This window comes from Labrus mixtus, chromosome 16, assembly GCF_963584025.1.
Source record: "Labrus mixtus chromosome 16, fLabMix1.1, whole genome shotgun sequence".
NCBI classification, from domain to species: Eukaryota; Metazoa; Chordata; class Actinopteri; order Labriformes; family Labridae; genus Labrus; species Labrus mixtus.
Window position 1 is genome coordinate 24,029,758 of NC_083627.1, and position 15,794 is coordinate 24,045,551.

Below are 15,794 nucleotides of genomic sequence, written 5' to 3' on the forward strand. Positions count from 1 at the left end.
TCTTGCCAATCCAGGCTGAAAGACTTTACTCTGATTAGATTATCAAGGTGTCACAACGCTGGCTACTTTTTGGAGAATCCTTGATTTTGGACACCTATCATATCCAGGTACTAAAACATTTGGCAGCTTCCTAACATCAATCCATCATCAAATTAGTTCATTTCATCCAGTTATTACATTAATTCGTCATATGCTGGGCTTCTGTGATATGAGGCACCTACAATATCCTGATACTAAGGTGTTTGGCAGCCGTTAACTGTAATTACATTATCCAGACATCAAATTGATACTTTGTGGACAGTTGCTGAAGGCCTAACATGGAGAGATTTGGCAGCTTTTTGTACTTGTCCATTATAAAATTGGATACAAAGATATGATTGGGTAACAGGCTGGTTATACTTGCTTTTGACAACACAAGGTAACCCTGCAAACCACACTTTAAACTTTTTTTTAAAGCCTCACTAATTGTATAATTTCCTAGATAAAAGAATATTATTTTCATAACGGTAAAGTGATTATTTTGGCTATTTTAGTGTCAATCTGGCTGATAACAGCTCCGTAGCACAGGCATTTGTACAGTTATATCACTCAGGGTAAGATAATGCTAAATACATGAGGTGCTACCCCCCTGGGATTAGTATTTTTATGAACCTGGGACTGAGCAAGACAAATATGAAATGGTGCCATCTGACATCAAGAACTGTGACAGTCCTGTGAATATGTATATGGTTTGTTACATCATTTGAAGCTCCAGTATATTACAAAGGCTTCATGCCACTAAATCTACAGAGAGTAACATATTCAGAAATCCAAAGTCATTAATTTAAAGGTATAAGAGGGGCTGGTTGTAACTGGCATTTAAATGATTTGGGACATTGAGGATGTCCTGTCCAATGAAGCAAAGTGAGAAGTTGATGATCAGTAGACAAAACATTTTCCTTTAAAATTCTGTTTGATAAAATCTGCTCTGCTCTCTGTGTGTGTGCGTGTGTGTGTGTGTGTGTGTGTGTGTGTGTGTGTGTGTGTGTGTGTGTGTGTGTGTGTGTGTGTGTGTGTGTGTGTGTGTCTGGTGTGCGTGTGTGTGTGGGTGTCTTTGTGACTGAGAGTGTGACTGTTCATTATCTACAGGGTGAATGCTCCTCACTATTCCAACCGCTGCAAGGTCAGCTTCAACGCAAGGACATCAATCAAAACAATCGCACACACAAAGACGCACACACACACGCACACGCACACGCACACACACACACACACACACACACACACACACACACACACACACACACACACACCTTTGGAGAGCATTGATTTCTACTGTTCAACCAAAAAGCATAGAGCATAACAGGGGTCGCTTCTATACTTCTTTTGTCCTTTTGCTGTTCTCGTTTTCTTCTTCTTTTCTCTCACAGATCTCTTCTCTTTCAGGGATTTCTTCTCATTCATTTCTCATCACTTCTTTCCATTACATCTTAAATCCATTATGCCCCTCTTTCATCTTACCCCTCTCCAATCTTACACGCTTGCCGGATATATACACATGGGAATTGGGAAGATGCATGCATATACATAAAATAAAGACACACACACACACACACACACACACACACACACACACACACACACACACACACACACACAGGACCGTAAATCCATCTTTCCCCAGTGACAGAAGTTAAATATTCCACTCATTTTAAATGTATGAACTGATATCAAGCTGTATATGTGTGTACGCACAGACACTACTTGTGCACTATAGATGTTTGGAGGGTCCTAAACATGTGTCGAGCTGTGTGCCATCAGTAAATGTGGAAGGGGGCAAGGAGAAATAAATAGATATAGAGTAAGTAGAATAAATAAAAGTGAATAGTTATTATATTTCTCTTCCCATTCTATCAAAAGCAGAATTGTCTCAGGCCGACCAAAAAAATCTGTATTTTCTTATTGAAATATTCTTTTGATACATCACATTGCAAAAATGCAGCAAATGAATGGATGTAAGGCTTTCAACGAAAATCAGACAACTAAAAAAAAAAGGTTTCCGACTACTCTCCAAAATGCCCTCCAGAGAGAATTAAAACACAGCTCTGGGAGCAAACATAAATAGAGACATGGCCTTGTGATGTCAAATTTAAGTGCTTTATATAAACTTGAAGTCTATTAATATTCACGCCGAAAAGCAGCATCAAAATAAACAACTGTACAAAAGGAAAGGATTATGCTCTCATCACAAACAGGGCTTTCTTTCTTCTTTAAAATCCCACAAATTGCAAGGACGAAATGCTACAAATTACGAAAACAGGGAAGTGCTACCCTTGCAAAGAAACTTCAAATCTTGAACTTTGGTAATCTATATATTTTTTATTCTTTTAAACATTATCCCCTTCAAGATCCCATTAAGATGCAGCCTCTTCAACCGGCCTGCACTTTTAGAGTCACCTTCTCTTTGCCGTGATGTCTTTAACTTACTTGTTGAATCAAAGGAGGGAGAGAAACACTGAATCAGAAAGAGGACGCAAAGACAGACGGATGGAGGGATGATAGATAGAGGAGTTGATATTGTCAGTCCCCTCAGGTCTTTTTGATAAAGATCAAACTTGACTTTTACACTCAGATCATGTTCAAGTCGGGAGCCTGGAGTCAAAATCAATCAATCAAATGCTGATAAGAGATCAGAGGGCCAGAGAAACAAATGGTGGAATGGCCCTTGAATGCCTGCCTCTAAATATGGATGCAAACCCTTTCTTTAAGTGAGATTCAGCCCCATGAGATGCTACTGACTGTTCAGATTTTACCGGAAATTTGCCTATCACAAGCATTCATGGTTGTTTCCTCAGAGGAGCCGGTTTCTGTGACCATGCATGCAGCAGTCTGATTAGTCTCATTAATGTGAGGATTGAATGTTGTTGGCTAGTGTTTACTGCTGCGACTGGCAAATAGTTATTAAGTCTGAATATAATTGATGCAGGAGATGAAATATTTATGAAAGCTTTCTCAGTGAAAGATGAATCCTAATGTGGAAAAGCAATTAAACACCGCCATAATGAAAATGTTACACTTCCATGATGCATGATCACATTTGGTATAATGTTGTCAACAGATGACCAGGGTAGCTGCCGATCACTTATTTTATGAAGCTATAGGGAGTGATCATGATTTGACTACCATCATTTCATCCTGGTCCTCCTTTTTCTGACTTCTTCCCAACTTTTCAATCTTTTAGAGACTGATCATTTAGGGAAAGCAGCTCTCCCCTCTCTTCATTGCTGCATATAAGTTCAATGGCAGATGAATGTAAAAACCAAACAAATTCATATTGCTTTTACACTTTCACCAAACTCCTGAAAAAACAACGCTGCATGTGTGAGTGCAAACAGCCGAATTGTTCACTCTCATTTCTATCAGGAGTTTTTCCTGTTAGCCCCCTTGTATTTTTTTTTCTGAGGAAAGTCAGAGTGAGCTGATGTGAGAACATAATCAGAAGAATTCAACTCAAGCGAGTGAGAGAGGGTGGTGAAGTGTATTCCCTGTGATCTGTGCACAACCACAGACTGTAAGCACGTGACCGGTACAATCTCTGTGCCTATAACTTAACTTTATGTTTTCTTTTTGGATATTCTGATTTGGTCAATATACAGATAACATTTATATAAATAAATCTAATTATAACGTCCTGTCCGAACAGAATAGTCCCCCACTGTGAGGTCAAAAGTCCTCCAAATACCTCTAGAAAAGTTTAGGAGAGCATATGTGAAAACAGCTTAAGTGGTGGCCAAACATGTAACAAAAGATACAAAACATCAGATAATAAAAGAACAAAGAAACACTTTGTGGATTTGGATGATTTAAAAAAAAAAAAGTTTTGTTCTAATTCTTTTTTTGTAAGACACAAGAAGTTCCAAGTTAGAGCAAGAAAAATAATCAAAAGGTGTGAATATGGCTGACCTTCTATTCATCTCGAGGACATCACTTGTTCTTTTTTAAAGCACTTGTAAGCACTGTTGTAGTCTACAGCAGTAAAAAAAAAAAAGAGAGAAATGTGCTTGTCTCTGTGATAACTTTTTTAACTTTCATCTAGAAAGTTGAACAGTTTTTGTCCACACTTTGACTTAGAAAAACAATGTTGGTAATAAATTAAAATTTAAAATTAAGCTTTTCACTGATTTACAGCCTTCATTTAAGGCAAATATGTTGAAGCAAACATCTAATATTCACAAGAGGGTAAGCAAGCATAAATTAACATAGTTATTTTCCCTAAGCACATACTTTTATTTCTATTTTGTTTAAAAGAACAAAACATGTAAAGCAAACAATCTGTGAACTACAGTCACCTTGTCTTGTATTTTTTTGCTGCCTTACCATAGCAAATCTTGATCATTATTGGATTTCTTCAATGTCACCAGAAAGTAAAATAAGAAGAACTGATTACATGACTTTGTTTTATGTGATTGTATTTCCAACAGAAAACATGTGTAACTGATTTCTCTAGGGGTTTTGACTGGTTTGTCATTAGTTAAATATAAGGGCTGTGGTAAGAAACATAGATACAGTTCTTTGTTGTATCTGTAGCCGACATTAATATTAATATTAAAATGTACAAACATTGGTGATTGACATAGCGAGCCCTGACCTCTGACTGGATTGAAGTTAACCACTTAGTTGCACCAGCTCCTAAATGATCTAAAAACGTTTATTTGAAGATGTTAAAGGAGTAGATTCAACAAAGTGTGCACTGGAATGACTGTAAGCTTTGGTAAGTACAGAAACACTCTTCCTGTTGGGTAACAGATGAATAAACGCCCAAATGGAAAACTGATCCAGCAATCCTACTGACACCAACGTGTGTCTGTCTACAATAGTACAATTAGAAAACCTCCCAATGGAATTAAAGGTTAGGAGTGGACAGATTGAAATAAGGTCATCACTTCTTTAACACCATTTTATTTAGTCCAATGTAACTTTTCCTGCTTCAGTAATAATTTATTTGTCCAGGTCCTTTAGAGTTCAGCTACAGTTCAGGAATTCAAGCAATTAATTAGATTTATGTTTATAGGATTTAATTAATTGTGCCTGATTGGTGTCTGGTGTGTGGTTCCTGCTTTTGTTTATTCTAAAAAAGCAAGTGTTTGAGTTCTACACCTTTTACCATTTACCATTGAATTTATTTGCATTCCTTTCGCCCTCTTCCATATTGAATTAGCCATTGTTTATATCTTCTCTGGAGGCACTATAGAAACTCTCTGGCATTGTAAGTGTAAATGAAGGTAAAATAAGCACTTTTATATCTCAGGCAAGAGGAAAAAAAACAAGCACATCACATATTGTAAGTGCAGAGGAGAGGAGGAAAAACAGCAGGAGTGAGGAGATGTTGGGGATGAGGGGAGTGAAGTGAAATCTCTGCTGACTTGTTAGTCACATGGTAGCATGTTCTCGGATGAAGAACGTGTTCGCTGGTCCATGTTCTGAAGAAAATGATTACATGTGGGAGTTGTGTGTCTCTGTGTGTAGGGTATGAATCTCTGCGTTCCTGTGCACGCTCATGTCCCTGAACACATGCATGACTCTCAATGTATGTTGTATGACTGTGGGTGATGAATATCTATATTTAACACAATGTGATCTTATTTTACACCATGTTTCTCTGCGTGCTACACAAACAAGTGCTCTGATTCCTACATACTTCAAAGTGGATGCATCTCAAGGCTTGCTTTATTATCAGATTTTGCCTGTAGGATGTCACTCATATGCCTTATCTACCATCTACATACCACTTTCTTAAAAAAGAAAACGCAAACTACTTCAAATAGCTCACTACTTCCCTTGCTTAGATGAATCAGAAAAATGTAGAATGTAATTATAGTATGTGTTGTATATTTCTTGTTTACATATGATGGTGGAATCAGCAAATGCTCTTTTATATGATGTGTCAATCAAAGAAAATTATCAGTGGGTGGCATACAAATTAAAAAACAGAAGAAGTGGCTGGTCTGAACTGTATTACCTCCACTTTTCTTCTTTTTTTCCCATATATATATTTTCATTTATGCCAGTCCTTATTCATTAAAGCCAAAAGAACACGTGGCTAAAGGTATACGGTATAATCTAGATGTGTAAATCAGGATAGACAGATGTTTAGTGAAGATGAACAAGGTCAAAAGGAAAAAGACATAGGAAGAGGAGGAGATTCCAAAAAACTGAAAAGAAAAAATTAAACAATAATCACGCTGAGATCGACTCACTTACCACACACCCACAACACACAGATGCACATGCACTCAAATGCACCGTTCTAAGTGCTGTGATAATCTGTAATTCTGTCTCATCAGCACAATATCAAACTGCCTTCAACATCACGCTAAATAATACATCACTCACTTCCTCACTCTGTTCCACACACACACATGCACACATACACTCATGTATAGTATAGTGCTGGTGTATGAATTAGTTATGGCCTGACAGTCTTCAGAGGAAGGCGAAGGAATGTTCAAGTCCAACAATCACATCAAAGTGTATCCCTCGGAGCAGACAGACTAAAAAGAATAGAGTCACACCATGGTACCTTTGCCTTGCCGAATGCAAAATTCCTTCCTATAGAGCGTTCAAAGAATGAACCTTTTTCATGGATCCCTGTTGCATTATGAGGAAATATTTCATACTTCTGTAACAAGGTTTTTGTCTTGGATCCCACAGGACAACATGTAAATCCATCCTGACGCTCAACCTTTCTTTCAAATTCATATCCAGCTCCAAGATGAAGCAGCAAGCAGGTGATACAGGGCAGTCCAGACAGCCTCCAGCTCCTCTTGGGCTCCTGAGGCAACAGTCCCAAGGCATTCCCAGACCAGGGGGGTTACAAAAAGCCCACAAGCATATTCCCGGTCTGCCCTAGGGACTCCTATTAGTTTTATGTACCTGTAATAACCCCAAAGCAAGATGACCTTGAGGCTTTCTTGTCAGATGTCCAAATGATGTCTTCCGATTTCAATGCAAGGAACTGTGAGCTTCTTCCAGCTTTCTTCCTTAAGGAAACCAAGCTTGTCTTTGATCTTTTTCTTAGAGTTTCAAACCTGATGCTGTTCAAAAGTGAGGGATTTGTGTCTATTAGTAAATCCATAGTTTCACTTTGGCTCCCTCTTCATAGTAACGTAGTAAAAAATGAGAGAGGAACAGAAAGAGACAGAGATGGACCCACACACACATACAAAAAAATGAAGAAGTGGGACCTATGATTTGCAAATGTCTTAATTAAGTGGTTCACGTACATTGTTTCACTCAGAATATAAAGTTGTGTCTGTAAACTTAAAAAAGACTTCCATGACAATCATAAGCAGGTATCTTTCTCTGTTCTTGTCTAAAAATGTATAATGACAAAGCTTATGTATTACCTGCGTAAATCTAAAATCTGAATTGGCTCCAGTAAAAGATTAGACAGAAGGATTACACGGACAAAGTCTGACTTGCCAAAAACCGGATGGATCATGCCTCTGAGGAAATCTCCTGTTGCTTGGTTACATTTACAGCCTGGCTGTGAGTCGTGGATAGTATGACACTCTAAATATAGAGAGAAGATCATCAGCATTATTTCTATTTTAGAAAATGCAAAGTGTGGTCCTGCTTCTCTGTCTCACTGCCTCCCACCCCAAACCCACCCCACCCACACAAACACACACACACACACACCCACAGCTGTAAGGATCAGCAGCAGGGCCTCTTGAGATAAGTTCACTGGATGCTTTTACTGAGAGAAAACTGGGACGGGAGTAACTCAATCTGTAAGGACTTGGGTTGGGAACCCGAGGGTCTGCCAGTTCAGGTCCCGGTACGGAACAAAGTATAGAAGTTAGTTTGGTTGCTGGAGACGTGCCAGCTCCCTGTTTAGCACGCCCACTCTGACATCTCTCCATTAATGCATCTCCTGTGTAAAACCAGAATTTCCCCTTGGGGATGAATAAACTATACAAAATCAAAAAATCATAATAATAAAAAGAAAATCTTTCTATGTCCCACACAAACACACACAGAGAACATGAGATAAGCAGCAAGAAGAAATTCATGCCAGTAAATAAATCTGGGACAACTGCTTGGATATACAAACAACAACAACACACACACACACACACACACACACACACACACACACACACACACACACACACACACACACACACACACACACACACACACACACACACACACACACACACACACACACACAGCACCACAAACACATTCAGATCTAGAAATGTATGCACACTCAGACCAAAGATGTGTGAAGTCTTCAACCAAGGCACTTTGCAAACAGTGATATTGTCATTATGGGATGCTCTAGACACACACATAAACAAGATGAACACCCACAAACACAAGGGTAATTAATCGAGAGGGTTTGCTACACTGGGTGTTTCTGTTTTCACCGCCAGGGAAGTGCATTATTTTTGGCTCAACCTGCCCAAAACGAAAAGCAAAGTGACACCTGGTGCACCAGCTTAATGTGCCGTGCTTATCAAGAGATGGCTACACAAGCTTTACATTGGCAGAGCGACACAGTGGCAAAGCTGTGCAGCCATCGAAAAAACAAGAGAAGTCAGAAGTGTGGGGGCATTTGGCACACACCCAAAAGGATCAGGAAGTTATTCAGAGAGACACATCCTCAGTCTGCAAAACCTGCAGCTAATGTGCAAATCACATCAAACTTGATGTAGCATCAGCTGGATCACCAAAGCAAAGGTAATGCATACTAACTGAATGATATCAGTGGCAAGGTACCTGATGAAACACTGAGTTTGTCAAGAATTAAATATAAATCTGTAACTAATCACTTTGTTTATTAATTGTTTATTTCAGGTAATATCACTAAGACTGAAGTTGTGTGGCTTTGACCGAGTTCCCCATAGACTGATTCGGGTTTTTGCACCAGAACAGATTTTGGATCACATAACAGCTCTATTTACAGTGCTAATCAAAACTCTCAGGGCATTGTTTTTCAGAATGACCTCTTATCTGTTTTAGCAAATGAACTCCAGCACTATAACGCAGGATTTCATTAATTGAAATTCATGATGATACATGATGTTGTATTGTTAAATTGGCACAACTTCCTGAACAAAAGACACCATTTCTTTAATGTGAACACCCCGTACCTGTGAATAAGAGCCTTTATTGGTGCTTGTAATTCAGAAAACTTCTCTGATAACGTATAAATTTTCTTTCCACAGTCTCAATTAAAGTGTAATGTTCTTTGTAAAACCCTCAGCAGTGCTGCCTTGGTTATCATACATTCTGTGTAAACACAGTTTTTTTTATTCAGGATCAACGTCAATCTACTAAAAAGTTAGTACATGACCATGACTGCATCTCTGAACATTAACATTGCAAAATAATTTTCTAATAAGTCATGAGTGTTTCATTAGAAAGTTGAGAATTCATATATGCAATGCATAATGACTGTGCACTTTGTCAAACCTGTTTTTGAAATGTCAGTGATCTGCACTGAATATATCAAGGACTTACATAACTGTGAACTTATTTGTTGTGTTGGTTTGCTTGGTGTCGTGTCTGCTGTAGACAGTTTTGTTCTCTACTGTTTTATTCTCCAGAACTAACTGCCTCATTGAGGACATCAAAGTTTGTTTTATCAGAATCTAATCTGAATCTTAAATGCACACAGGACATGGTGCTCATACTAGTAGCTTCTCATTTTAACCATCACTTCAACCATTCCTATCTCTTCTTTCATCTGTGAGAATGGTGTCATGCTGTTAACTCAGGCCCTGAAGGAAGAGGGCAAAAGGGGGATGCATTAGATACCCCTGGAAGAGGCCAAATCCCCTCCAGAAGTAAATCAAATGTTTTGTCTTTGATCAGGTTTTCATGCGCCTTGGGTAAAACAAAACAAATATAAGAAGATTAATTCATATTAAATGCTATTTTTTAACTCAATGATCCAGTGTTTTGTATGAAACATCTTTGCCATGAAGCTTTCTTGCTGAAGTAAAATGATATCAAATTAAGGGTAAAATTAGCTACACTGATGATGTGACATCACAATATCACTACAACTCTTTTTCCCTGTCCTTGAACTTCTATAACAGAGAGATTCAAGTATGCTGCTATTTTGTGCAATGCTTTCCTCTCTCTAGATTTGGAAATTTCGACAGCCTCCAGTGTTAAAGAGGAATGAACTTGTCAACCATAAAGGACTTATTTCCTGTGCAGTGTGAAAGGAAGTTTAAAAAAGAAAAAAAGGCAGTTCTCCTTAAAGCTTTCTGAATAGTGTCTCAAAGGAATTGAATTGAAAATAGAGCATGCAATCACATCAACATAAAAAGGTATAACGCTACAGATGTAAGTCCAAATATTTAGCATTTATAATCAGTAAAAACATGTAATACATTTAGTTTAAAAAAACAGTTGATTATATAGAAAACATCTCCATTGCAAAAAGTGTCATTGATATGAACACAGTACATTCATAGACATTCTAAAGTCTCTAAATCCACTTGTTAATTCATTCAATTTTTAATTTATACAATGATTTCAAATGTTGAAAATAAAATAAGAAAATACACATAGCATAGTGTGTTTAGAGACTCTGTAGTGTAGTGATTTATGTAGGTAAAATGTGTCAACCAATTATAAATATAGGTTGAAGGCAGTGTTTTTTCCTTGGAGCCCCTCTTACTTACTAATAAAAGCTGAGCACCCCCAGGACCCACACAAAAAAAGGTAACAAAAATGTACATACATTTTAGATGTTACTATTATAACCTGAATTAGAGGTGTGGCTGACTAAGTAGCATGATATTTTAAAATGAATAAAAATGTGCTGTTCCACCATTTAATCTACACCACGTGTGTTGAGATTATTGTAGTTTGTATGTGTAAAACTACTTCTGACAACCTTAGAGCAGACAGGGAATGCTCCAGACTGCTCCACAGTCTCTCATAGTGGTTTGTTATTTACTTTGTTCCCTTCATTCAACAGATACAAACACTAAAGTACACAGGCACTCTCTTACCTTCATAGTTGAGTTTGAAGCCGTGTGCAGAGACGGCAAAGTCGCTGGTCAACCTCAAAGAGAAGACATTTCCGGTACTGGTGACAGGGGCAGGAACCTGGAAGCCTGTTAGCCTGTACGAACACAGAGAAGAATGTGTTGACATTATCAACATATCACAAGACACATTAAGCATCAGGAGAGAAAAAAAACATCAGCCCTTCTTTTGTTGACCACATAAAAGGACATACAGCTTGTTAACATATAGCAGCAAGGGGGTTAGCATATTGATATATTTTACATTTACCAATTAAACCAAAGCATCAGTAGAAGGATGAAGAAGACATTTGAAACAGTATTAACACAACTGACATCTTTTATTTAACCTTTTGTTTACTGGTTGAAAAATTCCAAAAGCTGAAAATCTTTTGGAATTTGTGATTTAGTCAAAAACCTGAGCAATTTACAGTCTGTTGTCAATCTGAGTTAAACTTTCAGACAATAACAAGTAAGCTTTTAATACATCTTTTGTTTGGTGAAGCTTTGGACAAGAAGTTTGCATTCTTTACACAAAATGCACAAAAACTACTCTGCTGTGTTGCATGTAAGGCATACAGAATGCCTTCTTGTTGTTTGTCTAACTATTTTACACCCCATGATTACACTCCAATTTCAAAGGTTTCCTCTCACCATTACTGCTGCCTGGTGTAGGGCCTCTGAGGCAGAGCACAAACAGCTTTCCGTTATTTGAAGACGTAAAGAAAGGCTGCACTAAAACACACTTCTCAATAGGGGCTTTTAAATAAATCAGGCTACAGGATCAAAGTGTGGCCATGAGCATGGTGAGCTGTTGTCAGCTTACCAGTAATACCCAAATGGGTTTGTGTAAAGACAGGTGAACAAAAAAAAAACAGGAGTCAAATAGAAAGGCAGGGTGCCTTTAATCTTTACTACACATGTTTGAGTGTGCCTTCCAAACAAAAGCTACCCCATACATGCCCAGTTGTGTCTTAAGCTTGTCGATTCCTCCTAATTAATGGAGGCAGAAGAGAGGAGGAGATGGCTTTTTTTCAGATATGGCAAATTGCCAAACCTTCCTCCTGCCACTGCGACATTTTCTGTTGTCCTCCAGCTACACGTTTTCCTTCTTATTGTGCTTCCTCCTGCCTTCTATCTCCTCTTCATCCTTCTCTGCCTCTTTCCTTAATCTACCCGTACCATCATTTCCTCTGGCATTGAGTCACACTTCTTCTTTTTCTTCCTTCTTTGCTCTTATACACTACCTTCCCACTTTCCTCACTTCCCTCTGTGGCATTTATCCACCTCAATTTCTTCACCTGCTCTTTAGTGCTTCTTCGCCTGTTCCTGGCATTCACACAGCGACCATTTTTTAGACTTCCCCACCACACTTTCTTCTTGCCTTTCTTCCCTTTTCACCTCTGTCACCTATTTTCTACTCTCTCTCTCTATATATGTTATTGTTTCTACTTTTTCTACATTACTTTTCTTTTGAACCTACAGTATATTCACTTTTATTACTCTTCTCACGCTATACCCAGCGTTTCCCTCTGAATTCTGTATGCCCCCCCCCCCACTCTGGGTGCAATTTGCTTTGGATTAAAATAAAATGACAAATGGTAAAAGAACAGTAAATTAAGTGGTTTCAGTTTGTGTATCTCTTGTATTATTTCAAGTACACAGGATGTCCAGTGAGGGAGGGCTATAGCCAAGTGGCTACTGACAGCTGTTGGTTTTTGTAAACACATGAATCATCTTTGAGGGCAAATTTGTAATCTTCTTCTTTCACCCCTTTCGTGCCCCTCGGTTTCACTCATCTTTTCTTTTTTTATAGAAGAAATGCACTTTCTATACAGGCAAGAAAAAAAAACTTTTTCACTTCATGTACAACCAAAAAACTGCAGACTAACTGGCTATTGTTTTTTTCTCCAATGAGAAAGGATGCTAGCTTTATCCATAGCCAAACAAAACATCCATAGCTTATGACCATAATGAATGTAAACTTTGTCCTATGACCAAATTAATGAACAAGCTATTCAGTTAGTTTGTTCTTTTTTGATGCATGCTCATCCGTAAGAATTGTGAGGGCCTTATTTTGTGTTTTCTTTCTCCGCACTCATTGAACCTTAGAGTGCCGTATATTTCATAATACAAAGAAGGCACTTGAGGAATCTTTAGAAAAAAAACTAGCAGAGGTGACATATTCAACCCTCTACTGAGAACATTTCTAATGTATTAAGCTCTCCAATACTGCTTTTTTTTTGAAAACCCACCCTCTCTCCCTGGCCTCTATCTACTCATCCTCTCAACTCTTATTCATTCTTTTCCCTCCTACCTCGCTTTTATCTCTATATGGACATACTTTATCCCTCTTGTCTCATCCTCTCATCTCTCAGCCTCCTCTTCATTTCTTTCACCCTCTCACCTGCCATTTTTCATAATGCATTCATTGTTCGCCCTGTCCTGACCTCTCATATCTGTTTTTTACCATGTTCTCCTCTTTCTTTGCCACCACCAGATCCTCCTCCTTGTTCTGCTCGTAAATTGAATTTATTCCAACCTGTAGGTGCAGCTTTTCACAATTATGCTAACAAACGACCTTTCTGTGCTTCAGCCCTTCATGCATGCCTCCTCCTCTCTTCAAAATGTTGCCATTGTTTTTAGTTTCCTCTCTCTCTTTTGGTCAGCCCTTTAGATCTTCTTGATGCTCATTTCTTAACTGACTAACTCCCTTTCTATTTCTTCATTGTCTCACAACTACTCCCAATACCACACAAAGAATAAATGGCGGCCAAATTCGTAAAAGCCTCAAACCATCTCTTTAATCTCCCCCCTGTTCCCTATATTTATCTTATCTTTATTTGTAAGTTTCTGTTGCCTTCCTATTTTTGGTTCTCTCATCTAACATCCCCTTTAATATTTTCCTTTTTCTTTATCCTTTAGCCTCATATTTGCATCCTTTTGGTATTTCTTTTTCACGTTCATTGATGCAAGAACTGCCATTGTGTTTGTAGCTTGTATAGCTTTGCAAACAAGATGTGTTCTACCGAAAGCCATTTAAGAGAAAATGGAAAGGAAGGAAAAAACAGTGAATGTGTTCTTGGTATTATGAGGAGCTGCTTGATAAAACACAGCCAGCATAAAACAGCAAATACTGTGATGGGTAAATAAATCTTGAATCATTCCCCTTTTTCCTACGCTTCGTCTAAAATATCTGGTTTGTAATGCTTCACACCTACAGAAACAAACTTTCAGCGCATATGCACACACAAAGTACACACTTTTTTATATAAAAAAAAAAGAAATCATCTCTGCATTTTTGTGTTTTGAGATTCATGAGGTGATGCCAAAGTACTTCTACAGAAACTGAAAGACAGATAGAACAGTGGGTGCCTGATGTTCAAGGTCTATTGTTGTGGGAGAGTGTGCACTTGTGTATGTGTGTGTGTGCGTGTGTGTATGTGTGCGTGTGTGTGTGAGAGATGTATAGAGTTGAATCACATTAGCCAGTGAATGAAGAACTAGCTAATATCAACAGAGTGCTTTCCCTGCTCTGTCTCTCTCACACACACACACACCACAAACACACACACACACACACACACACACACACAAAGAAACGCTACACGTGCACGCACGCACGCACGCACGCGCGCCCACACACGCACACACACACACACACACAAAGAAACGCTACTCCCCTCATTTTCTCCAAAAAAGCAACCATGCAGTCTGCCTAATGCGATTGTCAGAGCCCCTCTCTCTGTTTTACCTCATCTCTCTCCCCTTCCCTTGTATCTGATGGTCTCTTTATTGCCAGCAGGCTGAAGATATTTTTCATTATTAATACTGCATTATTACATGAAAAATAAATAAGTGGGTTGAAGATATGAACTGTAAAAAACAAAGAAAAGAAAATATATCACAGTTTAGGCTTGGTGTTGATAAACTAGTTCTCAAATTGAATTATATCTGAACTATATTTGAACTGCACTGTCAAATTGCATCAATCAATTATTTGATTCTTCAAACAGACATTGACACACCTTTGACCTTGAGAAAATAGTTTCTGTCACAAACCCCTCTTTTAGCCTACAATACTTTTGATCACTGTGGCCAGTAGGTTGCACAAATTCACCCCCCACTGAACTAAACCCTCGCATTTGGCGGGTGGCAGATGCTAATTTGTAACTCTGGTCAGCACTGATTATGTCCTTAAGGTAAAGTCTGAGAATCTTAGAAACTCTACTGATATTATTTGACAAAGTTAAGTACATCTGAAGCATTTTTATCTAAGTTGATGTCATCCACATTAAGGCCAAAGTATTTTGTAAATACAGTCAGAATAAATGTGGAAAGGAGCTCAGTGTTAGAGTCTGTATGTTAAAAGCTGTTTATTTCCCCTAGGCTAGTGTGAGTTTGTGTAGTCTGTCAGTCGTTAACCATAAAAGCAGCAGCACCAAGAGACCCCGGGCGTGTTCGTCTCTGAGCAAGAGCAAGTGTGTACATCTGTGGTTGTGTGTGAAATGGTGTTAGTGTATTTAAGTATTTTTTTATTGAGTTGATACTGACCCCATGTCTGACTCCCCACACCAAAATGCTCTTAACCTCCTCCTCCTCCTGCAGTCCCTTCTTCCTGTTCCTCTGTCTATTCTTGCCTGTCGCTGCTTTTTCCTGTCTCTTTCCACTTAGACGATGTTTACTGTGTCAATTTCCATTTTCCTACAGACACTCTTTCCCAACAGGCAGGTAGCTTTCTACATGTAGAGGAACAAAGCC

At 38.4% G+C, this 15,794-nt stretch overlaps 1 protein-coding gene across 1 annotated transcript in view; it reads right to left on the reverse strand.

The window, feature by feature from the left end:
* Positions 1 to 15,794, reverse strand: part of csmd1a (CUB and Sushi multiple domains 1a) — a 135,966-nt gene that overhangs the window by 14,594 nt on the left and 105,578 nt on the right. Inside the window, exon 4 of the mRNA XM_061060452.1 lies at positions 11,019 to 11,131. Within this exon, the coding sequence (XP_060916435.1) occupies positions 11,019 to 11,131 (113 nt within the window). The remainder of the gene's footprint in view (positions 1 to 11,018; positions 11,132 to 15,794) is intronic.